Source organism: Cyprinus carpio, chromosome B7 (assembly GCF_018340385.1).
Source record: "Cyprinus carpio isolate SPL01 chromosome B7, ASM1834038v1, whole genome shotgun sequence".
NCBI classification, from domain to species: domain Eukaryota; kingdom Metazoa; phylum Chordata; class Actinopteri; order Cypriniformes; family Cyprinidae; genus Cyprinus; species Cyprinus carpio.
The window spans coordinates 15140980-15166925 of record NC_056603.1 but is presented as its reverse complement, the minus strand read 5'-3'; the positions used below and the strand labels follow the sequence as shown (position 1 = coordinate 15166925).

Sequence of the window (25946 nt, the reverse complement as noted above, 5' to 3'; positions counted from 1 at the left end):
CTCTCAGTCAACATGGTTCTAAAATTTTAAGTGAATAACTGGAAACTCTAAACAAATCATCTCACGTGTAAGTACTGAAATAACGAAACAGACTTTATTTGCTATGGAAAGTATCTGTACAATGCATGTTTTTTTTAATACAGCTATTGGAAAAGTATAGTAGTAATGCATGTTTCATTGTCCTCATCTGGAAGAAGAATGGGCTATATATGCAGCACATTTGAAGTGCATATTTTAAGGCTGATAACATGTATTAAACAATACAGCAGTGAGTAAAAATCCACAGAAATCAGTTCAGCTCTCAACTCAAACAAATTGTGACCTCTGACAAAGTTTTTTTTATTTTATTTTATTTTTAACAATTTTCAAAAGAAAGAAAAAATACTGTTCATGAAATTGAAGGTAAAACAACAACAACAACAAAACACCAACGTAAAGCATTAATTCTTTAAAAAGTGTTACAAACTAAACAAATTACATAATTATGTCACAGTATTTCTGCTTTCATTCCTGAGAAAGGCATAGGTCTCCGCTATAGCTAGGAAAGGCACTTTGGGTGTAATTTGAATGTGTGCTAACTTTAAGATTTAGCTGACCTACTCAGGAAAATTCCACATATACGTATACATAAATTTGGAATGAAAGTTTTCTTTAAATGGTGATGCTATTTTCCACGCGGCTTGGGCACAGATAGAGGTACTGCAGTTCCAGTCCCTCATTCTGAGCTATTATCTGCTCCTCCAGTTCTTTCAGCTCCTTTCTGAATTTATCAATCACCCTCAAAGCAGCAGGCTCAGTAAAGTACTGTTCCACATACTGGCCCATTGGAATCTGAAGAAAAGAGAGGAAACAGAACTGTTAAAGTCATCACTGTGATAATCTGTTAAAGGCTAATTCATTTTAATGCTTCATGGAAAGAAATTTCTTTTGGATGGCTATAATCCGATGTTACTTATAAATATGGATTATATTGTACTTATACAAGCATAAATAATATAAAAGCACAGTTGTGACGGCCCTGTGCTATTGACCCACCGCATCCGGCTGTGCTCTGCCCAAGTGCCATGTGATGGCCATCTCCACACAGGACTGGCTAATATCAGGGAGGGTGTCCATGATCATGCCCATGGTGACAGCATCCTTGTCTGTTGGTGGAGGGTGCCGCATGGTGCAGGGTGTATTGGGAACCCACGCACACCAATCAAACTACAGTACAGAGAGGGAGAGCAACAGTGATCACAATAAAGCTATGTAATGCCTCGTAAACTGATTTTTAGGCAACACACTTCATGTCTGGTAACCTGCATTCAGTATAGTGAAAATTAAGCAATATATTTAAAGTATATATAAATTTGATAAAATGTGATGTGTTAGTTACCTGTCCATTGTTGGTGGCAGCATGTTGTGCTGTGCTGGTAAAGATCGCCACGCTTAACAGTGTGATGAGTTCTTCTTTTGTCTTCAGCTCACTGGCTAGGCCTGACATGCAAGAAACATGAATAGTTACTCCTAAGAGTCCATTTCAAGTGCCATTTATTTAGCTTATTCTCGTTCTTTTTTCCTTCTTCTCTATATTAGGTTCCTTCACACAAAAGCACAAGGCAAACAGCTCATGTAGTTCATTATGACGAGACACATACTATGGACAGGTTTCATCCCCTAGTGACCACAAGGGGTCACTGTATTATAATTCTTTATGTTCTTTATTACTTCCTTTCCTGTTTTATTTTGAGTTAATGGTGCATCTGGCCTGCAGCCCCTGTATTTATCTGTTTTTATACAGTCTATGGTATTTATCCCACTGATGTCTTTTGACCATTTTCAAAATGCAATATCAGTGACCTGTATTTGTGTATTGTACTGGAAGATTTATATTGCCATCCAAAATTATAGGGTTAGATTGATAAAAATATTTTTTGAAAAGTCTCCTGTGCCCACCAAAATAGTCTCTTATGCTAGACCTATTTGATCAAAAATACAGTAATATTGTGAAATATTATTGCAATTTCAAAATAACTGTTTCCTATATATATATATATATATATATATATTATTCATTCATGTGATGGCAAAGCTTCATTTTCAATAGTTCAATATTACTTTGGTCTACAGTGTCACATTATCCTTCAAAATGATTTGATGCTCAAGAAACATTTTTTCAGAATTCTTTAAAATTTTAAAAGGACAGCATTTATTTGAAACTGAAATCATTTGTAACATTATAAATGTATTTACTGTCCCTTTTGCTCAATTTAATGAATCCTTCAAAATAAAAGTATTCATTTCTTTTAAAAACAAGGTACTGACCACAACCTTTCAAACTGTAGTGTATATGTTAAGCCTAAATAAATACACTGCAAAGGGTTCTTTATCCACTACAGGACATTTATAAGTCCAGTGATGCAGTCATGTAGGCCATTCATATCTTACCAAAATGAGGCACATCCACAAAGCCCTCCACAGCCACATCATGAATCCACGCCTGAAGTTCTGAGTCCTGTTCAACTTCACTATCACTCTTGTAGTACAGGGAAACTATTCCTGAAACAAAACTGAGGGGAAAAAAAAATAGCGTTAAAGGAAATAGGTCTGATGTGAGTTTTCAAATGCAAATGTCTAAAAGAATGATGTCTATTGCACATCTACAGGCATAAGAATTAAAAGCCCTGAATTAAGAAATCCTATTTAAATACATTACTTTTGAATTACATTCCACAGCATCATGGAATGGTCCCTGTAGAAATAGTCTTTCAGTTTAGTAACTCCTCTGTCCAAGAAGTCAAATTTGGGCTGGAGGGAGCGATAGGTTAATACTTTATACTCCCTTTGGGCCAGAATCAAGAGTCCATCTCCACCTGTTGATACCACCTGAAAAACACAAGTTTTGATATTTATGACCAAGTGAGTGAATTAAAAATACACTACAGTTGGCTGGTTTTAGATCCAGGACCACTAAAAATCCAGTGCCCAAAGTGCTAAAAATAGTATTTTTTGTAGTCTTTGTTTACTCACCTTTTTGAAGATGCCATCCATTGAGAGGAGCTGTGTTCTTCCACGACAATTAATCTCAAGCGTATACCTCAGGTGTGGAGTTAAGAGCTGCAATAAGGGAAAAAGTAAAGAAGACCCTTAACATGCATCTGGATAATTTAACGAATGAGCGATTTTGATATAACAGTAATTGTCTAACTAAACATGCAAATATATCTTTCCTAAAAAAGCATTCTTTTAGACTTCCTCTAACCTTATATATAGGGTGAACAGCAGGCAGCTGTCGGAGTGTGGACACACAGATCACTTCTACCACCAAGTGTGTGCGAAGCAGATGTGATAACAACTGAAAGACCTGGAACTCAGAGTGACGAACCCACATCTTAGCCAACAACCAGGCCAGAGGAGGATCGCTAGGTAGAAATATGGGTGTGTCCTTATCAGGTTTCTGACCAAGCTGAAAAGAAGAGAGAAGAACAATCAGCAGAATTCATGTTTACATGCGTTTTGTCTTTTTTTCAAACATTTTCAGCTGATGGAGGCAGGAATAAGTTTAGGAAAACTCTGCTTTATATTCATCCCAGATTATTATGATAAAGTAAATGTGAGTCAGTAAGTTTTACCTGTATGGCGATGGGAATAAGACCTTTCTCAGGATGCTCATACAGTAAGCAAAGCGGGGAAGCTATGTGCTGTATCCTGTCTCTAATTACATTGGCAGGAATCCCATCCATTATCGCATAATCAACCAGGAATATATTTCCTTCCTTTAGCAGGAGAGACAAAGAAACACAAATATTAGATGCACTTTTCCAAGAATCCATTGTATTTAAGAAAATAAGCACTAAACTCTGACCTTGAGTTCCTCCTTCAGCGTGGTTGTAGGTATCAGAGAAGACTGCACCATGTCTCCAGTGACAGGGAAGTTTGAGGGCAGCTCTTTGCATTTGGTAATCATACGTGGGTTTGAGCCATTGAGGAACTGGTAACCAAAAAACCAGTCTTCTTTCCAGTGGTTCATTGTGTATTCTGATCAGAATATTTATCACAAATTCATGTTATTCATTTAATAACATTTAGAAACACATTTGTAAGTATGTTGATTCAGCAATGATTATTTTAAGTCAAGCCAATAAACAAAATCAATCAACAAACAGCTAAAACTGTTTCTCTAACCCCTGGAATTCGTTCTTATTTGCATATTTATGAGGTAAATAACGTCGAGCAAAAATAGCTCCTGACAGACACGCTACTTCCACCTGTTTTTATAACTGCTCACCTGTCTGTTGAAATGCCCTTTATGGTCATTTAAAATATGTTTTATTGTACAATGAGCAACGAATAACACTGTCTTTTCTTTACTCCAGATAACGCTCTGCACATTTTTCTCTCAGACACTAAAAGAGCGTGTAAAGTTCATGCGACTATAAAAAAGCTCACGAGTAGACTGAGGTAAGTGCCGTTTAATTTATCATTAGTTTCTGTTGCCCAAGAGTTTCTCCAAGAGTGGGAGTAAACGTTAAATTGTGGCATGACATTGTGAAATGCCATTCATGATGATACATATCTCCTATACATATCTGAGTTACATAAACATCTTACAGAACGACATTTTCTGGGAAGAGAGCTTTCCGAGAAACAGGGGCGGTATTCCACTGTATTGCATAGATAGGTATAACATTTGAGTACTGAATAAGCCCAATTCAAGTCTTCATGATCACACACACACTCAACCTGTTTACTGTACAAACACATTTTACTGTTTGCATGTATAGTACAACCCTCTTTCCTTAGCTCAAGTATGCAAACTATGCTCTTTGCCACATGCACTGGAATGTATTATGTTGAAAGTTAAATTTTCAAATGAAAATGGCAACACGCCTGTTTTCATATGTTTTCATCCATTTTCACTGGAGGAAACAGCTGTGGTGTGATGAGGGTTGAATGCAAGGAAAATTTAGGCTACAGTAGTTGGGGAACCGGTTATTTCTCCCCCCTAAAAATGGCCTAGCAACACCCATGCCGAGAAATGAAGTGATTTGCATGAAATGCATATTTTTTAGTAACTAAGCTTAGTATTAAGCCAAAAAAGTGAACATTTTGTGATTGTTACCAGCTATAGGGCTTCTTAGCTTCCAGAAGATCCTTTTGAAGTCGTCCAGGTCATTCCAGGACTTCCCGAACTTGATTGCCAGTTTTTTCAGAGAGAGCTCCAAAAGCCTGAGAGGCCAAATGATGTACAAATGATTTAGTGATTAGATGAATGTAATAGTAATGAAATAATGCATAGACAGGGGAACACACAGACTTCTGCACCTTAAAATATCACGTCACTCTAATAAAACAATACTTGCACCTCAAAACCTGTAGTGCATTTTACTCACGCATAGTGAAGGGATCCCACAAAGTCACTGCGCTTCTCGTTGTCAAAGCGAGCGTCCTGGGGGAGATCAGCCTCTGACTTGGCATCAATGCATTTTGGGATGCTTGGGGCCCATGCAAGCCATCTGATAGGTGAGACACAGTGTTCAACAGGGATTTTGTGAGAAGTACATTCTTTACAATGATAGGAATGTAATGATTAGGTCAGTGTATGCAGTTGCCTTGAAGACCTGTATATTTTTTGCCTCTCCTGAAGCTCTGCTTTTCTGTGAGATATCTCCAGTGGCAAAGTGTCATCACTGATCTTTTTGGCTATGAGAGAAAAGGAACCCGAGTTGAGGATTTGACCATGCAGATTCATTTTGATCTCAGATTGATCTTAGTTGTTATTGCATTTGCAGTTCAACATAACTGACCTGTGCCTTCTCTCAGCTCTACCACCACTTTATCTCCCACTAGCCAACGGTAACAGGGAAAAGTATAGCTGCATCTTTGTCCAGGTACACTAACTTTCACGTAACGGCAGAACCAGTTATCCTCCACCCAGTACTTCTGCTTCTCCAGACGCACCAGTATCAGTGGACCCAAATCAGCAGAGCTTTTAACTGTGTAATCATCCACCTACAAAATGATGAGAATTATCAATATTAGAGATGTTTTAATTCATTATTATTAGTCAGTATTGCATATTAAGTTATTTCTCATATTTTGTACATTTAGACTACATTTCGCCATCATTTAATGCTCACTTATTCTTTAAAAACAAAATTTAATAACACCTTTAAATGTAGTATTTAACAAATCTCAGAATGATAATCTGGTTTTCATACTTCTAAATTCACTTGTATCATCTAAAATGTTTGTTTATAGTTTAGTGTTTTATTAAATTTTTTAGACATAATAGTAAAAAATAATTCATCCATTTATCAGTTATTGGCTATTACATAAAAAATATTTTTCTGAACATTATTGGGGGAAGTCATGGCCTAGTGGTTAGAGAGATTGATTCCTAACCCTAAGGTTGTGGGTTCGAGTCTCGGGCTGGCAATCCCACGACTGAGGTGCCCTTGAGCAAGGCACCGAACCCCCAACTGCTCCCCGGGCGCTGAAGCATAAATGGCTGCCCACTGCACCGGATGTGTGTTCATGGTGTGTGTGTGTGTTCACTGCTGTGTGTGTGCACTTTGGATGGGTTAAATGCAGAGCACGAATTCTGAGTATGGGTAACCATACTTGGCTGTGTGTCCCTTCACTTCACATCACTTATTGGTCAAAATTTTAACATTGGCGTGTGTGTCTACTTTTTAGAGATAGATTTTTTTCTTTTTTGGAAATGTGTTTTTTTTTTTCATAACATTATGATTATTTGTCACTTGTAAATTAAAAAGATCTCTACTCCACTAGACAGAGGAAAAAGGAAGAAATTATTTATTTAATCATAAGCACACAAGCATGTTTACTCACTGCTCCTCTGCGGAAGTCTAGGCCTGGATTGTCCAGCACAGTTCTCTCACTCTCTCCTCTCTCTCCAACCAGAGTCACGTATATATAGTTATTGGTTCCTGAATATTCGGAGGTCCCGGTGGCCACGGTCACTTTGTACTCCATCTGCACACATACAAATGTAACTGTAGTATATCGTCTTCAGATGCTATATACACTCACCGGCCACTTTATTAGGTACACCTGTACAATTGCTTGGTAATGGTAACACAAATTGCTAGGGTCAGAATTTGGCATAACGAACATGAAAGAATGGATCCATACTGCCTTGTCTCAACGGTTCAGGCTGCTGGTTGTGGTGTAATGGTGTGGGGGATATTTTCTTGACACACTTTGGGCCCGTTAGTACAAATTGAGCATAGTTTACACACCACAGCCTACCTGAGTATTGTTGGTGACCATGTCCATCCCTTTATGACTACAGTGTACCCATCTTCTGATGGCTACTTCCAGCAGGATAATGCACCATGTCACAAAGCTCAAATCAACTCAAAATAGATTCTTGAACATAACAATGAGTTCACTTTACTTAAATGGCCTCCACAGTCACCAGATCTCAATCCAATAGAGCAGCTTTGGGATGCGGTTGAATGGGAAATTCGCATCATGGATGTGCAGCCGACAAATCTGCAGCAACTGCACCACTAATAAATACATATATAAAGTTTATGTGTGTATATATATATATATTTATACACACACATATATATTAGTGCTGTCAACCGATTAATAGCATCCAAAATAAGTTTTTTTTTTTTTTTACATAATATATGTGTGGGTACTGTGTATATTTATTGTGTGTATACACACACACAGTGTGTATATATATATATATATATATATATATTAAACATGAAACCAAGACACATCTACAATCAAATCAGCATAGGGCCTTGAATAGAATAAAAATCCTCAATGTATTATCAGATAGAAAAGATTCAAATGCAGGCAGACACTTCAGCGCAATTTGATCTAGTGAGCTTGTAATAATACAAATACAACACAATTCAAACTATGAAAATGAAAGAGTACATTGTGTATGTGGTATTTACAGTAGAAAAAATATGACAGTACAGTATTAATATAAAGGAATAGAAGGGAACATTTTATAAGATTTATTTGTTAGTTATGCATTAGGTATCATGATTTTTTTTACAGCATTTATTAATCTAGGTTAATATTAATTTAAGATATGCTATTGTTCAGTGTTAATTTATGTCTAACCACTTAAAATTGTAAAACTGTATTAGTATATGGTAAAGAGTTTCATTAGTTGTTGCTGTTGTAGTAGCTTTTCTCACGCTTTTCTAGTTCAGATTAATCAAGCTTGGTGATCTTTAACCAACCACCGCACATCTAGAAAAACTTTTATCAGACTGGTTTCACCAAGATATTTTAGAGCGAGCTCATTTATCTGTCCGTTACACCTGCTAATAAAACTGCACTCTGTACAGGTGCATAAAAAAATGTTTTGCATAGATAGCACACAGACAGACACACATACATAGCCTAAAAGCTTAGAAGCATCATCATATTACGGCCATCAGGAAACATGCCTCGAAGGACTTAAAAAGACTTAAAGAAGTGCCTAGACTAGTTATTCCAATTGACAGCGTCTCACAGAGTTCTTAACAGTGAGGTAACCTGCGAATAAACACTCATAGAATTAACTTAAAATCAACAGAGAACATTAGAAACCCATTGGAGTTGCTTAAATATGTTCCAGTAAATTGACAGAAATCTAAAGAAAAGTTGGAGGAAAATTTTTTACCTTTTCTTTGTAGAATGGTGTGGTGGTGAAAATCTGCTTTTTGTGTTGCTCCTTCTTTGCTGTTGTTTCTCTTGGTTTTTTTCCGCCCCCTTACTGTCCTTTTTTCTCAACCAACTAGTTTCCTTATTTCATGTCAGCCTGTTGCAAACCCCTTTATAAACATCAACTGGCTGTTCACTTACCTTCCAGTTTCACTTACTGAATCAGGCAGATATTTGCTTTGAAATATGTCTCTACTGGTCTCCTCCCTCATACCTCCTTTCCATCCCTTCCCCCTCTCTCACCCCTTTAGCCCTTTCTGTCACAGTCCTCTATGGACTGATATTTTAACCTCCTCATTTGTTTATTCATTTTTCTTTGCTGTCCATTTCAAGGAAGTGGGTAGTTCTAGCTCATAGAAAAACCACAATGTTAAACATTAGAATTTTTTTGTACTGAACTTGTGAAACCTCACTGAAGCTTATGTGAAACTTTCACATGAAACCAGCGTCTGAGACAGCACAATCACATTTCAACTAGACTTCTAACAACACTTCAGTTAAGAGGTCAAAGTGTTACAGCTTGTCACTGCAAAGAGTTTATTTGTAAAGAAGGCCGTGCTGTGCAGAATTTCAAGCAATACAGGTTACTGGCAAATACCAGGACTCCAACCAAGACATTTCACTTATTTTTCCATTGGTTTGTTTCAGATTATCGTTTCAATTTTTGGTCCTGAATATCTTTTAATACAGGACATGAAGGATTTAGGGTTTTACATAACATTTAAACTTAAAATCTCAATAAAAGTTATAGTGAGCAAAATAAAACATTTTTAAAAACTTCAGCGTTGTGCATGTGTGCATTTACAAGGGCATTTTAGTGTTGGCAGAAGGCTTAAATACATGCAAAATGTACTTGGTGTTGAGGAAGTACATGGCAGACATGATGTGGTGTAATCGAAGCACGTTCCTTTGTTGTCCTCTGGTATGTTATTTTAAGGCACTACTGTTCAAAAGTGTGGGGTCAAACATCAGCATAATGTTACAAATGATTTCCATTTCTAATAACTGTTTTTCTTAACTTTATTCATCCATTCATTCTGGACAAAAATGTATTGTGGTTCCCACAAAAATATTATGCAGCAAAGTTGTTTTCACTGATGAAACGAAATATTTCTTGAGCACCAAATCAGCATATTAGAATGATTTCTGAAGCATCATTTGGCACTGAAAAAACTGTTAAATTCAGCTTCATCACAGGAATAAATTACATTACTGTATTTTTCATCAAACAAATGCAAGACTTCTTTCAAAATCATTAAAAAAAAAAATCTTAATAACCCCAAACGTTTGAATGGTTGTGCAGAAACTCTAAGCCAGAGGTCTCAAACCTTGCTCCTGGAGAGCTTCTGTCCTACACGTTTCAGCTCCAACCCCTATCAAACACACCTGAGGCAGCTAATCAAGGTGTTCAGGGCTACTTGATAATTACAGACAGGTGTGTTGGAACTGAAGTCTGCAGGACGGTAGCTCTCCAGGAGCAGGGTTGGAGATCATTGCTCTAAGCTATGTATTTTTTGCATAAGAGATATATCACTAAACACGTGATGATCTAAGAATTCTGATATTTGTTTTCAAAAACAACATGCAAGAGCACTGCACTTCATCTAATCACACCATCCTTTAAAATTATATCACTAATGAGAACTTAAAAGGGACATACTGTAGTACCAAAAAATACTCAGGAAGTCAAGCAGGAGCAGGAGCAGAGCTCAGGAAATGAATTTATGTAGGATAATGAATGCATTTCTGTGGCCTTGTTTTGCATGCCATGTCCACAGAGTTCCCCGTTTAGTAGACATCTCATGCCAAGCTGCTGTTGTGCAAGACTCAATATCAGTTCCCTGTTACATGTTGATTTCATTCAAATTGTGGTTATAATTTACTTCACCTAAAACTTAGAAATGATAGTGTCTAATTTCTACAGAATCCATGAACAAAGTGCCATAACAGATCCTCTTTATTGCATAATTTTTTTTAAACACAATGGCAAGTGTGTTACATATACAAATGATAATACAAAAAAAAGACCACAAAACACAACATTAAATATACTGTCCAACTGATTAAAGCACTTTTGAATACTTGTGACTACTGTATCATACTTGTATTAAGCTGCCAGAAAAAGAAAAATACCAATCATGACCACCTAAAAGTTGTTTATTCTTAACTTATGAATGGTTTTTGCCATCTTTAACATTATCAATGGTATTGGCGTTTCTTTTAACATGAAAACCTAAAACTCTTTCATCAAAGAAAGCAATTTGGAGCTGTTCTAGTGCAACTACAGCAGAGTTTGAGGCAACAGTTTCTGTCAAATGTGACCTTTCAGGTTCTGACTATTCATTGCAAAGCTGCTTTGATGTGACAATTGAGTGAATGAGAAGTTTGGTAATGTTAGGTCTGTGACTGGGAGGCTCCGCCATCGTCATCGTCTGGTGGACAGTCAACAAAGTCAGCCAGCATAGAAGCCATTGCCTCATCATCCATCTGTAAAAGAGATAGAGCAAGAGGAGAGAGCAATTTAGAGAGAATGTGCTGGAGAGAAATGCTCTGAATAAGCAACATTGTTTACATGCCATTACCAGAATAAACACTACAAGTCAAGTAGTTAACAAGTAAACACTGCACACAAAAGACATTACAAGACAATACAAGGCACTCTCATTTGTTTTGGCTTACTTAATTGTTTAAAGAACTAATCCAAACTGAGGCCAGAAGCTACTTCATGCAAGTATGAACATGCTGATGTAATGTGAATCCTTGCTGTTGTATATACCCCATGCATGTTCATGCATTACTGTGGCAGTAACGATCATCAATATTCAAGGAAATAGTTACTTGGAAAGGGTGACATTTAACAGTGTCATTACTGAGGTCACTTGCCTTTCCAGTAATGCTGAGAACACAACATTAGGGTTTCTCAGTGTACTAAGGTAACCAAAAGACACATTACCATTCAAAAGTTTGGGGGCTGTCTATATATATATATATATATTTTTTTTTTTTAAATAAGTCTCTTGTGCTCACTAATGCAATATTTATTTGATCAAAAATACAGTAATACTGTGAAATACTACCATTTAAAAAGTCTTTATTCTATTTTATCAATTTGTAGTGTCATTTATTTTTGTGATAGCAAAGCTGCCATTTTTAGCAGCCATCACTCAGGTCTCCATTGCCAGAAATATCAGCAGATTCTAATATGTTAATTTGGTGCTCAAGTATTCTTTTTGAATCAATCCGAGCCTGTGTGGATAAGGGCGATGCATTTGGAGAATTCGGAAATCAGCACCAGGGTTAGACATTACTCAGTTACCTTTTTCTTTTCGGTGCCTTGCTCCGAAGACTCTCCTTCCTCGCGATCCTCCATTTTCCTCTTTGTTCCCCTTGTTTCTGAATCCTCTCCCTGCTCACCGCTCTCTTTCCCTACCTCTTCCTCTGCTGTCTCAGCTACACTCTGTAACACCTCTTGCTCGGACGTGGATGGTGCACTCTGATTGGTTGTGCCTTCGGGCTTTAATTCTGGTTCTTGCTTTTGAACTTCGTCTTCTACAGTCAATTCCTGACCCTGTTGTGTCAGCCCAGCATCTTCCACAGGATCTTCTGGTCTTGCCACTTCCTGCCCACATGTTTTCACTTCAGGTTCAACCACCTCCACTCTGCTGTCCTCTTCATGGCCTTCTGCATCTCCACTGATTACAAGACTCTCTATTTGATCCTTGTCAACCACAGGTTCATTTCTCTCAACTGCTCCAATGTTCTCAATTTCTTCCATGGTCCCCTTGTCCTTGATTCTTTCATCTGCATAGACACTCCTCACACCCTCCATCTCCTCGATTCCTGGTTCTACTTCTCGCTCTCTTTCCATGCAGAACATTTCCATCCCTTGCTGCTCTGCCTCGATCATGACCTCTGCATCCTCCTCGCCTATCATCCCTCTGTCACTGTCTCCCTCCAACGGCTGGATTTCCTCACTTTCCTCGTCATCCTCATCCTCTTCGTCATCATAGTCTTCTAACTCATCCTCGCAGTACTCTCCATCAATTAAGTCACTGCCTTCCTCTTCCTCCTCTTCGTCCTCCAGGCCCTCCTCCTCTTCTTCCTCCTCTCCTAATTCATCCTCCTCCTCCAGTTCCTCTTCCTCCTCTTCCTCATCATCTGAGCTGTTGATGTTGATGACGTTCTGGTCCACCTCATTTGCTGGGGGCTGCGTCTGGAGCTGACGGCTGGTTTGAGCAATCTGGTTCTGAAGCTGCATCTGTAAAGACAAGCCCAACGTAGGTGGCTGCCCACCTGGAGAAGTCTGCATCAACATCTGCTGAAGTTGCGGACCACCCGTCATCGAGTCTGCAAGTCCGGCAGGTGATACTGAGGAGTTCAGAGGAGGCACCAGAGACACAAGCTGGGCTGTCTGGCTTGTTCCAGGGAAAGAGTTAATGTTATTTGCGTTAGCTGGTAGAATCTGGTGGGGAATGGAGGTGGGCAGCTCATTAGGTAGCAAAGTGTCAACTGATCCAACCTCACCCACTATGGGGGCAGAAGGCTGCAGGCCACCTATGGCAGGAACTGCTGACTGGGATAATGACTGTGCATTTGCCGCTCCATCTTGCATCTCCATTATCATACCAGCTGGCATAATGACCACGCTATCATCTGAATCGCTCTCCAAAGAGATCTCTACATCTTCCGGCTCCTCTTTGTCGTAGCGGACAAAAACTTGTCGTTGACCTTCAGGGGCACCAAGACCTGCCAGTTCACCTGGTTGGGCTGGAGAGAGCAGCAGGTCACCTGGGATGGCCGTAGTGCCTGCTGGAGTCGGAAGAACCGGAGGAGCCAAAGGTAGATGGTTCTCCAAAGAACCAAGCAGGCTAGCGGGACCCAAGCCCATGGGATGTCTGGCAGGAAAAGGCCCTGTTGCAGGTCCACCAAGGAGGGTAGGGATGGACAGTGAGGGGTTTTGGCCAGAGGAAAGGACAGGGGCAGTTGGGGTTGATTTGAGAGTTAGAGGGGTGAGAGGGAGACAGATTGAAGGTGTGCGAGGATGAATAAGAGTGTTACATATAGTCAGAGCTTCGGCACAGAATGACGATACCTGTAGGGAAACACAAAGAAACAATAAAAAGGGAAGGGAAGTGCCAATAGTCACATTATGTGAGGTCAGTACAAATTTGACTATGCCAACACATAATCAAATAGAAAATATTACCATTGTTCAACAGAGTGACACAGTGATTGAATTAAAATTGAAAACATACCTCGCGGCCAGTTTCAAAGAATGAAACATATTTGTGATGGAGAACACGATTATGAAATTCAGTTACAAGACATGACCAGCAGATTTTGACAGACAGAGGGGTTATGACTCTAAAGTTTTAACCTGGGCCACAGAGAAAGTGAAGTCAATTGGTAGGAAACAACTATTGTGTAAGAAGAAAAAAGTGCAACAATGCTCTAATGATTATAATCAGTTGTTCTTTTCAACAACTTACAGCCGTGAAGCAACACAAATTAAGCATATAATAAATTCCAATTGGAACATTATCGAAAGTGACAGCACCCTTAGGACAATTTTTCAAGAAAAACCAATGGTCTGTTATGGACATACACCAACTATACAAAATGAGGTAGTACACAGCTATCTTCCTGCCCCTGAAAAGATAACGTGGCTTGGTTATTTAGTAGGAAATTTTAAACATTGTTATAATATGATGAGAACTAATATTTTCACTGATGTGTCTTCTGGGAAAGTATATCCAATTAAGTCTGTCATTAATTGAAATTCACTGAGAGGTCCCTTAAAGTGACTGGAATTGAATCTATCCCATGTTCAATAAGGTGGAAATAGATAGAAACAGCTTCTACAATGAGAGACTTTTTGGATTCACATGCTCCGGGCGACTACACGTAGATCTATTTTTAACTAGCTGTAATGATTTAAGCCCAGTTCATTAAAGGCTTTTTATCTTACCACATGCGTGCCTTGGAAGTATTTCGTCTACATAATAGAGTGACACAGTAATTGAAACTCTCAAAGGGATATTCCACCCAAAAATATAAATTCTCCAAACAACATTGGACCCCATTGACTTTCATTATATGAACAAGACAAAAAAAAAGAGAAACAAAACATACTTTTTTCAGAATACCTTTCAAATACCCTTCTAAATCAAACAGGTTTGGAATGACGTGAGGTTAAATAAAAGAAGGCACAAGTTTCCTTTTTTGGCTAAATGAAGAAATGTGATAGCTGTGTGATGAACCACAGACAGATACAACTCTATGCCAGGGCCACGCTCAATTGGCAGTTTCCATTCTAGTGTTAAAACAGGTTAAATTTAGCTTTTGGAGACAATAAAAGAACCAGTTTGCCAGGCGTAATGTTTCTTTTTAAGTTCTCAATACTTTCCTTTACACCTTTGTAAACATGAAACACTGTCTCCAGTTACAGTCTCCTCTGTCATTTGAAGCACATATCCAGTACACCACCCAAAATGCGCTTTCACAGTGAAAGCAAACAGCCACATAAGAGTGGATACAAATGTCAAAATGAATGTCTGTGTACGTCAAGCACTGTATACTGACATTTTTTTTTTTAATGTTTGCGCATTCAGACAGGTTGGGTGCCAATTAATTGTTTAAACTGGAAAGTATACAAAGGATTGGATTTTGGAACACTGATTTCACACGTATGAAAACATATAGGCATAACCAAGTCTATCTGAGGTTGTCTGAGATACTATAAGAAATACTGGGAACACTTTACAACACAATTCAGTTCATTAACCATAACTGCATTATGCATTACGTATAATGTTGTCAAGCTGTTAATATTAACGTCTAATATTAATACATGCAAAAAATGTCTGCCCACTGCTCCAGGTGTGTGCTCACTCACTAATTCATAAAATCAGACAACAAACTCCGACAAATCCCAACAAAACCCATCAACATGTCTAGTCACTTTCACTTTTCAATAATGTATTAGAAATTAGCTGAGAAATACTGTTAATCAGCAAACAAGTGAGACCTTTAGAGACCACTAGAGCAAGACTCCCTCTAGTGGATAACATTTAGATGCAAGGAAGGAATATTCAACATTCCGTTTAGCATTTTGTCTTTTTTACAAACACAAAATATGGGATATGTTGAGCTTACAATGGAAGCTTAGTGGGCCAGTTTTTGTGTGTGTGTGTGTGTGTGTAAGAGAGAGAAAGCAAGCGGTAACGTTGTATATACAGGGGTCCTAAAACAGGTTTGGACATTTAGGCCTCATTTAATGTATTTATAAATGTATTTGCATTATAACAAAATATAATAACGGTATTTCTTTCAGAAAAAAAGTTCAAAATATGAAACGCATAACTCTTTCTGGTTGTCAAACTGAACGTTCATTTGATAATGTGATGGGACTACAAAGGGGGTTATTTTGCCAGATCATCTGATTGAGTTTGATGGGAACTGACTTCATACATCTATTAAAACTTGGCATGGCCAATAGAATTCTGAGAAAAGTTTTAGTCAAGGATGTTCACTCACCATGATGTTGCGATCTCGTCGTCCGTGACTGAAGACAGACACTGCGCAGGAGAGGGGAGGAGGCCAGTGGGGAGAGGGCACCAGGACAAGTGCCAGTAAGAGGCGGTAGAGCTCTCGGCGAGGAGAGGGGCTGCCATACTGGCCACTGATAGCACCAACCTCCAGCACACAGTGAGACTGCTGCTGCAGACGCACACACAGAGGCACCACCAGGTCTTGGATCCTCTAACAAGGGAGGGAGTGTTTAGAAGAGCAACATGAAACACAACTTTCCATACTCGTAACATAAAAAGACCTCAAAACAGAAACATGAACAGACCTTATGCAGATCTTCTTTTAACAAAGTTCCACTGGTCAAAATGATCTGTCTTAATGCTGTAAAGGAATCATTCATCATCAGTAAATAAATGTTTATTTCTGCTAGTAAAATTTAAAATTCACTGATCTTCACAGAGCGCTCACCCCGAAGAGCAGCGACACACGTGTCTTGATTGGCTAGCACATCTCCTTTCCTCTGTAGTGATATTCCATCTCCCAATCCCAATCCTTTCGTTCGACGAGGGCCTGACTTGCCAGCAGAACCAATCAGGTCATTCATGGACTGTGACTGTTGTCCGGAACGAAGCTAGACAGCAAAAGAAAGAACCATTGGAGAAACAAAATGGAAATATTTATTGTATTCATTTTTTCATTAAAAAGTGGTCTTAAAAACGAGACGACACAATTAGGGCTGTGCAATTAATTGAAATCGTCCTAAAATCACGATTTCTAAATCGCTAAATAGCACGATTTTCCGCAGCCCCGACCTCCTGCAGTATGCTATCCCAACCAATCAGAATGCAGCGCACCTAAATGGAGCGCGAGAACAGAACATACTTGGCATATGCGTAACTCCAGGTTCACACACTCTGTCTATAATGCGGATTTTTCCGAGCCCATGTTAACGGATCAGAGTGTTCACACTGCACGCGGAAAAAGATGCGAAAGATGTGAACAGAAAAGGGTAGAAATAGAAAGGTGCGAAAATAATTAATATCTAGCACATGAGCACAGAGAGAGTTGTGAGTGCACAGGACGCAGTTCGAGCGAGAGGAGACATGTTTTAAGTGCGCACACTTTCTCCGGGTGAGAGCAGCGTGTATCTGAGCACGTACGTCTGGTTTTGTGACAGAAGAAAGGAAATCTGCTTTATTTTAATGTGCTTTCGCATTACAATAACGCGCTCTTGCTGCTGTTTCTGCACCGCATACACAAACTGTATACGCACTGCAGATGGAGTACGTGTGAACCTGTATAATGTATAACAAATTTATTTCAACACCTGAGGCACCGCTACAATGAGCTCTATGACCAATGCATGGCAAAAAAAGAAAAAAAATCCCTGGACACGGGATTTATTTATTTTTCGCCATGTCTAGACATTTTGTAACACCTTTACTTAGTGATTATTTTGACTTATGTCTGTTCTAGAGACATGTTACAACTTTTTTGATAAAGCTCTAATTGGTTTTCTTTTGGAAATATGTTTCAAATTCATCCTGAATGCATTTATGACTGTAAAGCATGTCTGTGTGTGTCAAAATCGTGATTAAAATCGAAATCGCATAACTGATCAAAAAAAAAAAATTGCGATAGTTTTTTTTTGTCCATATCGCACAGCCCTAGATACAATGCCCAAAGATGACCATGTGATACAATTAGAGTCAGTTTGACATGATTACCAAGGCTGCATTTACTGTACTTTTGATCAAATAAACAACAAAAAAAAAAAAATAAATGTAACACATTATTATTTCTATTTTAATATATTGCACTTTGTTCCTATGATAGCAAATCTGAACAATCAGCAGCCATCACTCCAGTATTCAGTGTCACATGATCCTTCAAAAATCATTCTAATATGCTGATTTGATGCTCCAAAAAGGTCATATTATTAAGTGTTGAAAACAACTGTGCTGCTTTTTTAGTTTAGAAACCGTGATGCAATTCAGTATTCTTTCAAGAAAAAGACTAATATTTAAATAAAATTGAAATTTTACTGTCAGTTGATTAATTTAGTGCATTCTGGCAGAATATAAACATTCAGTTCTTCAGATTACACACCCATCTTCCCAGGGGGCTCATGTCTAATTTGATGTTTGTTACAAAGACCCTTAAACCTACCTTGACTGCTTCTGATGCTGGCGTGATGTCCCCCATCAAATGAGTGAAAAGTAATTCTGTGTGGGAGGGGCTTGCCTGAAGCAGAGAGGCACCTCCTACTCTTACCCACAATTCAATGGTACGGTACACAGTCACTCGCACTGCACTGTTGGTAAAATAGTCGTAGAACATATCATCAAAAGGTTGGACACTTAGCTAAAATAACAGTGAGTGAGCATACTTTGTGCTTTATTCACTACAATAGTGTATTACTATGTCACGATGAAATTCTGAAGCATTTCAGAAATGCTAATAAAAGTTAATCATGTCTGACCACTAATGGTCAGAGTGCCCAAGATTTTTGTTAAAACAAGGCACAATATTTAAGGATATTTAATTTTCCATCATCAGTGGGGTTTCTGTAATACCTGTATGCTCTTTGCTGGCCCAGACTGGACTCAGGCAGAGGTGTCCATGCAGACAGAGATTGTGAGAAAAGCCTTGTGAGCACACTGCTATACTGGACCAGTCCACCACCCACACTGCACCACAAAAAAAAAAAGGCCATCACAACTGATCAGCTACTTTTGCACATTTAACCAGCAACCACCAACATACAATTCTTTAAAGGGGTCATATGATGCAATTTCTAGTTTTACTTTCTCTTTGGAGTGTTACAAGCTGATTGTGCTTAGATATGATCCCTGAAGTTGCAAAGACTAAAGTCTCAAAACCAAAGAGATATACTTTATCATAGTTAAGACTCTGCCACGCCCCTCTAAAATGGCTCATTCAAACACGCCCCCACATGTCGACGTCACGATGTGGAAATATTTGCTTAATGTCGCCCAAATGTTCACGCAAAGAAAGAAGGCGTGGTTTCAATAACCGCAGTTAGTGTTGAAGCAGCCATGTCAGGGAGATGCTGTGTGTTTCTAGGCGAAAGCAAAAGCACTTTTTGGCCTTCCGAAAGTAGATGCATTTAGGAATCTTTAAGATTACATACAACAGAATTTTATGGACAACCGTTTCGTGAACCTAGGAGAGGAGGTAATTCTGATTTTGCTACGACAATCTGACGCTTCTGAATCAGCTACTGTAAGTATGTTTTGTTATTAGATTAAGCATTTGCTATTGACTGTTCAAATGTGGAGTTTTGCATGCCGTGTGTGTGTGCATTAGGGTGTGGGTGTGTGAGAGAGAGAGAGAGAGAGAGAGAGAGAGAGAGAGAGAGAGAGAGAGAGAGAGAGAGGAGTCAGCAGTCTTAACAGTCTGTGGCTTGTTTACTGCAAACACATATGAGTTTCATCACTGTGTCGGTCACGTGACTCTGTTTCCCTTTTCTGGCTTGAACTGATGGTAAAACTAAGGACATTGTCAACTGTCTTTACATTTATTTTGAAAGATGAAGTTCGCAATTAGGGAAAGAATCAAGCAGTCCCACAATTAATGTTATATAATATTAAATACATGAAAGTTGTGTTGTTGGAACTCTTCCATGGTTTTACTGAGGATGTCAGATGCATTGATTGAGACTGAAGCTATTGTTGTTTTGTTATTTTAAACTTTTGTTGACTTAAAAGGGCAATTTTTCAGGCCCTACTCTATATGTACCCTATTTGTGAAAAATGGCAGGCGATGGTGTGTACCTACTTAACCATATTTTGCAGAAAAAACTGAGCTAAGTTTTTTAAAATGGCAAAAAATGCAGAAAGCTACAGTGTTTAGTAATAGCTGTTTTAAAAAAAAAAAAAAAAAAAAAAAAAAAAAAAAAAAAAAAACCTTATGGAATGTCCCCATTTAGACAGCAGAGAAAATGTGTGTGTGTATGTCAGCTTACGCCTTGATAAGAGCAGAGAGAAGCTCTAGAGTGTCGTTGTGTATAGAGGGTAAAATCATCAGCCTCAGACAGCCCTCTCCTGTTGGACTCTGAAACAAACCCCTTCAGTTAGTGCCCAACGTTAAGCAAGTTCAATGAATATTTTCATGAACAATGACTTTTAAAATCATTAAGGTGCATGTAAACATACAGAAACAGAGTTAAAGCCTTACGATGCTCTTTGTGTTGACTGCCAGGGCTCGACACACGAAATTGAGAACATGCTGAACAGGCAGACGGACTGAAGATGCAGGATCAGCACTGTGAGAGGGAAATACATCTCACTAATATGGACCAACATCTCAAAAATCTTCATTAAAAATGAACTAAGCTCAACAGAAAGGAAAAAACAGCTATACAAATACCATGAATTAAGCCACATAACATCAGCACTACCTAAGAGTGTGTTTAATAGCCAGACAAATGGCCTTGTAACGATGATGGAGCTGAAGGACCAGAAGAGGATCTACGTCATCCAGGGGAGGGAAAGGCAGTTCCACACCAGGACCCTCATATTGAACTGTTCCTTCTGCAACAGTGACGTCACAAAAAACCAACAAGAACTTAACACAGATGTTTCTCTCAGTACAACACAAACACCCAGAACACACCACATACCTGATTCTGCACCCTGGTACAGCTGTCCCAGCATGCCGTTGGCTGATGCTAGAAGGCAGTGCAGCTGATTGGTCCAGCCCTCAGCCCTGCGCCCTCCTCCCCCTCTTTCCAACACCCCACCGAGACAGGGCAATCGGCCATAACATTCGCAAGCCACCTTCCAATGAATAAAAATGACAATTATAATGCAGAAATTTTGATTCAATTGTTTTGAGCAATTAGGTACACACATCATCCTTTAATTCCACAACCAGATGTAACTAACCTCTTGCACTTTAGGATTATCTGAGTCCATCTTAGACAGGAAATACGCTCCAAGCTTTTCCTGTAAGGGACAATTAGATTATTCCTATACAACGTAACTGAAAAAAAAAAGAAAAAAAAAAAGATATCATTAATGGTTGTACTGACCCTCAGAGATCCGCAGGCCCGTGGGTAGTAGATCATACACGCCATCATTCCGTTCATAGCGACTAGGTGGCACTATGACACACAAAAAAAATCTTATTTTGATGCTTTTTGTGCCACAACATATTTCATTGTTCTCAGTTTCATAAATAATATACAATATTGTTCAAACATCTGTGGTCTGTAAGATTTTTTAAATTTAAGTAAAATTTTATTAAATGCGATAAAATTATATTGCAAAATATTATAACAAATTAAAATAACAGTGCCACATGATCTTTCAGAAAACATTGTAACATGCTAATTTGGTTCTCAAGAAAAATCTTATTATTAACAATATTGAAAACAGTTGTGTTGCTTAATATCTTTGTGGAAACATGACAGAATTTTTCAGGATGATTTAATAAATGCTGTTCTTTTGAAATATTTATTTTAATTAAAAAAATGTTTTGTTTCATACAGTACAAGTGTCTTTACTGTCATGCTTTTTTATTATTCAGCAACAACAAAAAAGCATTGACCCCAAACCTTTCAATAGTAGTGTATATATGTGGACAACACAACACACGTAAACAAGCTCGGCATTAACATAACATAACAGCACAAAATTAATTTGATTTAAGGCTACAGTTTAACTGATTTAAATCTAAATGTGACATGGACACACCTCAGATTTGAGACTGAGCAGGGAGGTCAGGATGCCCAGGATGGAGTTGAGCCCCACCTCCCTGGCCAGCTCTGGCAGCTGGGATGAGTACTGCAACAGGTCCTGCAGCACACTCACAGCAAGCTGCACGGTGGGGAGAGGGGCCTGGGACTGTGTGTTTGAGAACAACAGCAGATACATTAATGATTCTTTCAGAACCGAATAAAATCAGGAAAGACCTATTAAGTGGATCCAGGCAAGAGAACAGAAAGCGAATTTCTGAAGACATCTCTCACCTGAATGACCTGCTGCAGAGTTCGCAGCCATGAAAGGCAATTTTGCTGGAACACTTCACTCGAACTGTCCTTCACCAGCACAGACAGGAGGCAGAGACCCTCAAACCTGAAACACACGTCATCGCATCCATATAAAGTCAAGATGAAACTAGTAGCGACAGTTCTGTTTTTTTCATATTTTATGTACTTCGGAGTGAAAGGGATTATGGAGGAAGAAGAAAACTTGAATCTATTAATATACAATATTGTTCAAACATCTGTGGTCTGTAAGATTTTTTAAATTAAAGTAAAATTTTATTAAATTTTTGATTGGATGGAGGCTGATCTGAATGAGAGCTTGCAGTCGGTTGTAAGAAAGAGATGGAGCTTAATTGGACTGATTGGAGAAATCCAGCATACGTCACCAAAGAGAAGTCTCACTGCAAGGTCCAGTTATGGCATTTTGACGATAAAAATTACAATATCAAAACCATAAGATCATTAAAATGCATTAAAATGTTTTTGCTGAATGTCAAAGATTTTACAAAATTTATTTCGGGTCACATTCAGAGGCCCCTAAGAAAGAATCATACTATAATTTATTAGTTGCTTTTATCTAAAACAACAGAGGAACACAACACATACAGAAAATCATTCTAGGGTAGCAATGTTTTTTCTGAAACTGTATAAAGTTAGATTTTCTTGGAAAATTATTGTTTTTATTCATTTATTTATTGTTTTGTAAATTGCACTCCTTTATAAATTACCTTTGGTCTCTTAATATCCTACCTCCTCTTTACTGTATTATGTATGTATATAATTATTTGATTTTTAATCTTTTTTTATTATTTTCTTTTCTTTTACGCTTCTGTTCTACTCCTTTTCTCAACTCTTTTAATGGTTATGTACTACATTTGGTTTAGATCCTGAAACAGAAAAGTGACAATGTGTAAATCTGTTTCCTTGCTGAAATAATGCTTGTTCTAATAAAACGCTTGAAAATAAGAAGGCATTAACATGAAAAGTACTAAAACAAAGTTGCTGATTAATAAGAAAAGGACGATCTAGAACTTAGATAAAAGTAAGAAAAAAAGAATAAAATAAGGTTTTTTTTGTTTTGTTTTTTTAGACTGAGAGCATCGATAGGATTTGGCCATGCAAGAAACGTCTTTAAATGTTTTATGAAATACGCAATGACAGGGCTGGGCAGATATTGTGTAAAATAAGAAGATTTGAGTTTTACTCTGACAGCTCACCTGGTCTTACTGGACCCGAGCCGTGAATTACTGATGCCCACCAGACCTCCCACAGCTCCCGTGCTCTGAAAAACCATTCAAACCAGTGTCACTTATACAAACACACAGACGAACATCTCCTCAGCGTGCTTTCAAATACAATACAGAAGCATGTTATAGAATAAGAAAAGACTACACATGAAACCGTAAACTAATGTGAACCTGACTACCAGCTCAGTTACCACATAAACGAGCACACTGGTCATTAGACATATCATTAAATCATAATTCCGTTTCGTATTGCTATTGACATTGTATACGCTGCAACCTAAGAAAGCCACATAACGTTAACCATAAAGCTTCCATTTAAACCAAAGAAGCGCGCATGCTTCCTCGCGTCACACGTTAGCACAAGACCTCAGCCCTACCTGAGCCCCGACCACTCCATGCTCACGGTAGTTTGCTAGAAGCGCAGGTAGATATTCAGGTCTATCCTCCTTCAGGACAGACACCAGTGCTTCTGTTAAGCGCGTTATGTTGGGGCCATGCAGCCAAGTCGCTGAAGCCATCTTAGCGCCCTGTATGACGCGCAAACCCCGCGACGAGTGTATAGCTCGGTTGACGTCAACGCGTCGCGTCAGCTTCTAATCCGTAGATATGTGTAGAAAAAACCTCGAGTAGTTTTGGTATTTTATTAAAATAGTTTAGGTTATTGTTTTCTATATAATCTGCCTTCACAGAAAGAGGCGGATACAGGATTGTTAGATCATAAATACGTTTTCTTATCCCCCAAAATGCTCAAAATAAACAGTGTAGGCCTACTTAAAAATTTTAATAACATTTTCCCATTGAATTAAGATTGTAATTTTAGTCAATAACATGTTGTTTATACACTGTATTGGATTTCAATTAAATGTGTTTTAAAATCTACTTATAACTAGTTTATTAATCTAGCAGGACGCATAAAACACTGCCAGCCTCAGGTTTGGACACACTTGAGTTGTTTTTCATTATCTTAAAAACCTTGTGATCTTACGTTCATTACTTAGGATTGACAAATACTAATTATACCTAAGTATACAGTCTTTACAAACCTAAACTTTAAAATGCTTGAGATTGGTAGTTTTGGTTGGTTTCTTCAACAAAAAACTAAATGTGTTATTTTATAGTTTTAAAGATTTTACTATTATTTTGTACAAAATAGTAAGAATAAAGAAATGAGTAGATGTCTCCCAACTTTTGACTGTTAGTGTATCTTTTATTTATTCAGTATCAATTTTAGTTGTGAGAAGTAGCTTAAAAATAATTTATTAAGACTCTTAAATGGGATTTTTTTTTTTTTATCAACATGAGCATCTGGTTACCTTAGACCCAACGGAATCTGCAAACAAAACATGCTCCATCGAGATAACAAAAGATTTACATTAAGATGATGGCATGAGAACGTGTCATTACAACAGTGCAGCATTCTCAAACCTTTCAGTCATCTCAAGAATGCATGCAGTTTTCTAGCAAAGGACTCAATATTGGACAGAAAATAAACTAATCTATTGGAAATGACACACCAATGTGAGTTAAGGCATTATTTTCTTAAGAGAAAGGTGAATTCATGTGCATGTAGCAACCAATAGATCATTTAATATATTAAACTACTGTCTTGAAATGATTAGATCTCAGTGATCATTGTCAAATCATGTAATTGCAGCTGATTTAAAACTAGGTCAACCTATTGATATTGGGTTTTTTTTTTTTTTGCCATCACAACTTCACATAATGTGCTTCATATATATAAAATATACACATATATTTTTTATAAACTATTCACAATTTTCTTTGCAAAATCATAAAGAATATAATTAATAGAAATCAGAGCATTACAGCATTATTGGTTTAGACATATATGTCAGTGAATAGAGAGGTGTCACCTGTAAAAATGTGGTGGCTTAACTGTTACAAATGAGTAAAAATAGACACTTGTGTGTCAGTCTGCATGAAATAATGCAGCACATTATACGAATCACTTCCTGGATTGTAGACGCTGCCAAACTTAATCAATCAGCTGTTGGTCTGGGAGGAAAGTAGTCCAAAATTCAAAATCACCAACTCAACATCCTCCTCTGACGTTTACTGGCCAGTGATATTCGTGACAGTATAAATTGTAAGACTATTTTGCTGGTTCGATTGATCAGGTTCATTTTCAGAAAAATTAATTTTGAATTTAAAATAACAGATATCCTGTCACAGTTCTGTATTATAATATTAGATTAGGAAATACATCATGACTGACCTTGATCTGTTACATTCCTGTGTTATGAAGTACTAGAATGTATAGGATAGTGGGTAGCAGAACAGTTACCTGCACAGCTGGGTTCTGCACTGATGACTCCAAACTTTACATAAAACAATTATACAGCAATTATACATTAGAAAAGTTCAAAACAAGACAGACATGACCTCATCTTCAACTCAAGGGCACATGAAAGTTGAAATCTAAGCAAGTATGCACATTGGCATGGTTG

General features: G+C 38.0%; 2 protein-coding genes across 4 annotated transcripts; both read right to left on the bottom strand.

Annotated features, from left to right (window-relative positions):
* Positions 1-83: 83 nt before the first annotated feature.
* On the bottom strand, positions 84-10091 carry LOC109049222 (polyunsaturated fatty acid 5-lipoxygenase-like). Of its 3 annotated transcripts, none has more exons than XM_042727462.1 (15): positions 9967-10091; positions 6838-6981; positions 5790-5994; positions 5604-5685; positions 5376-5498; positions 5105-5211; positions 3848-4020; positions 3615-3758; positions 3245-3448; positions 3013-3099; positions 2699-2868; positions 2431-2552; positions 1379-1479; positions 1036-1206; positions 84-831 (listed from the first exon to the last, which is right to left on the bottom strand). In XM_042727462.1, exons 2-15 carry the CDS (start codon positions 6979-6981, stop codon positions 652-654), a joined length of 2013 nt encoding a protein of 670 aa, XP_042583396.1. In that variant the 5' UTR covers positions 9967-10091; the 3' UTR covers positions 84-651. The 3 variants fall into 3 exon arrangements, with proteins under 3 accessions (XP_042583396.1, XP_042583397.1, XP_018922480.2); XM_042727463.1 differs by having other exon boundaries at positions 10017-10069; XM_019066935.2 differs by lacking the exon at positions 9967-10091 and adding an exon at positions 8648-8993.
* A 536-nt stretch (positions 10092-10627) lies between these two features.
* LOC109049221 (proline-, glutamic acid- and leucine-rich protein 1-like) lies at positions 10628-24049 on the bottom strand. The gene is made up of 17 exons (XM_042727461.1): positions 23856-24049; positions 23449-23513; positions 22214-22319; positions 21939-22088; positions 21275-21346; positions 21129-21188; positions 20864-21020; positions 20642-20774; positions 20419-20506; positions 20207-20295; positions 18795-18908; positions 18388-18532; positions 16687-16849; positions 16544-16599; positions 16225-16449; positions 12005-13780; positions 10628-11175 (listed from the first exon to the last, which is right to left on the bottom strand). The coding sequence occupies exons 1-17, from the start codon at positions 23994-23996 to the stop codon at positions 11083-11085; spliced, it is 3633 nt and encodes a 1210-aa protein (XP_042583395.1). The 5' UTR covers positions 23997-24049; the 3' UTR covers positions 10628-11082.
* Positions 24050-25946: the final 1897 nt, after the last annotated feature.

What these genes read in the sequence shown, in the direction of transcription:
- LOC109049222 (XM_042727462.1), bottom strand. Translation starts at nt 6,981, where the DNA reads ATGGAGTACAAAGTGACCGTGGCCACCGGGACCTCCGAATATTCAGGA. An exon ending in GCTAAGAAGCCCTATAGCTG is followed by an intron (nt 4,021 to 5,104) that starts GTAACAATCACA and finishes TATTCTGATCAG; the next exon opens with AATACACAATGAACCACTGG. An exon ending in CTGTGGAATGTAATTCAAAA is followed by an intron (nt 2,553 to 2,698) that starts GTAATGTATTTA and finishes TTTTCCCCTCAG; the next exon opens with TTTTGTTTCAGGAATAGTTT.
- LOC109049221 (XM_042727461.1), bottom strand. Translation starts at nt 23,996, where the DNA reads ATGGCTTCAGCGACTTGGCTGCATGGCCCCAACATAACGCGCTTAACA. An exon ending in GGGCCTGCGGATCTCTGAGG is followed by an intron (nt 21,189 to 21,274) that starts GTCAGTACAACC and finishes TGTCCCTTACAG; the next exon opens with GAAAAGCTTGGAGCGTATTT. An exon ending in GGCCAGCAAAGAGCATACAG is followed by an intron (nt 18,533 to 18,794) that starts GTATTACAGAAA and finishes TTTTACCAACAG; the next exon opens with TGCAGTGCGAGTGACTGTGT.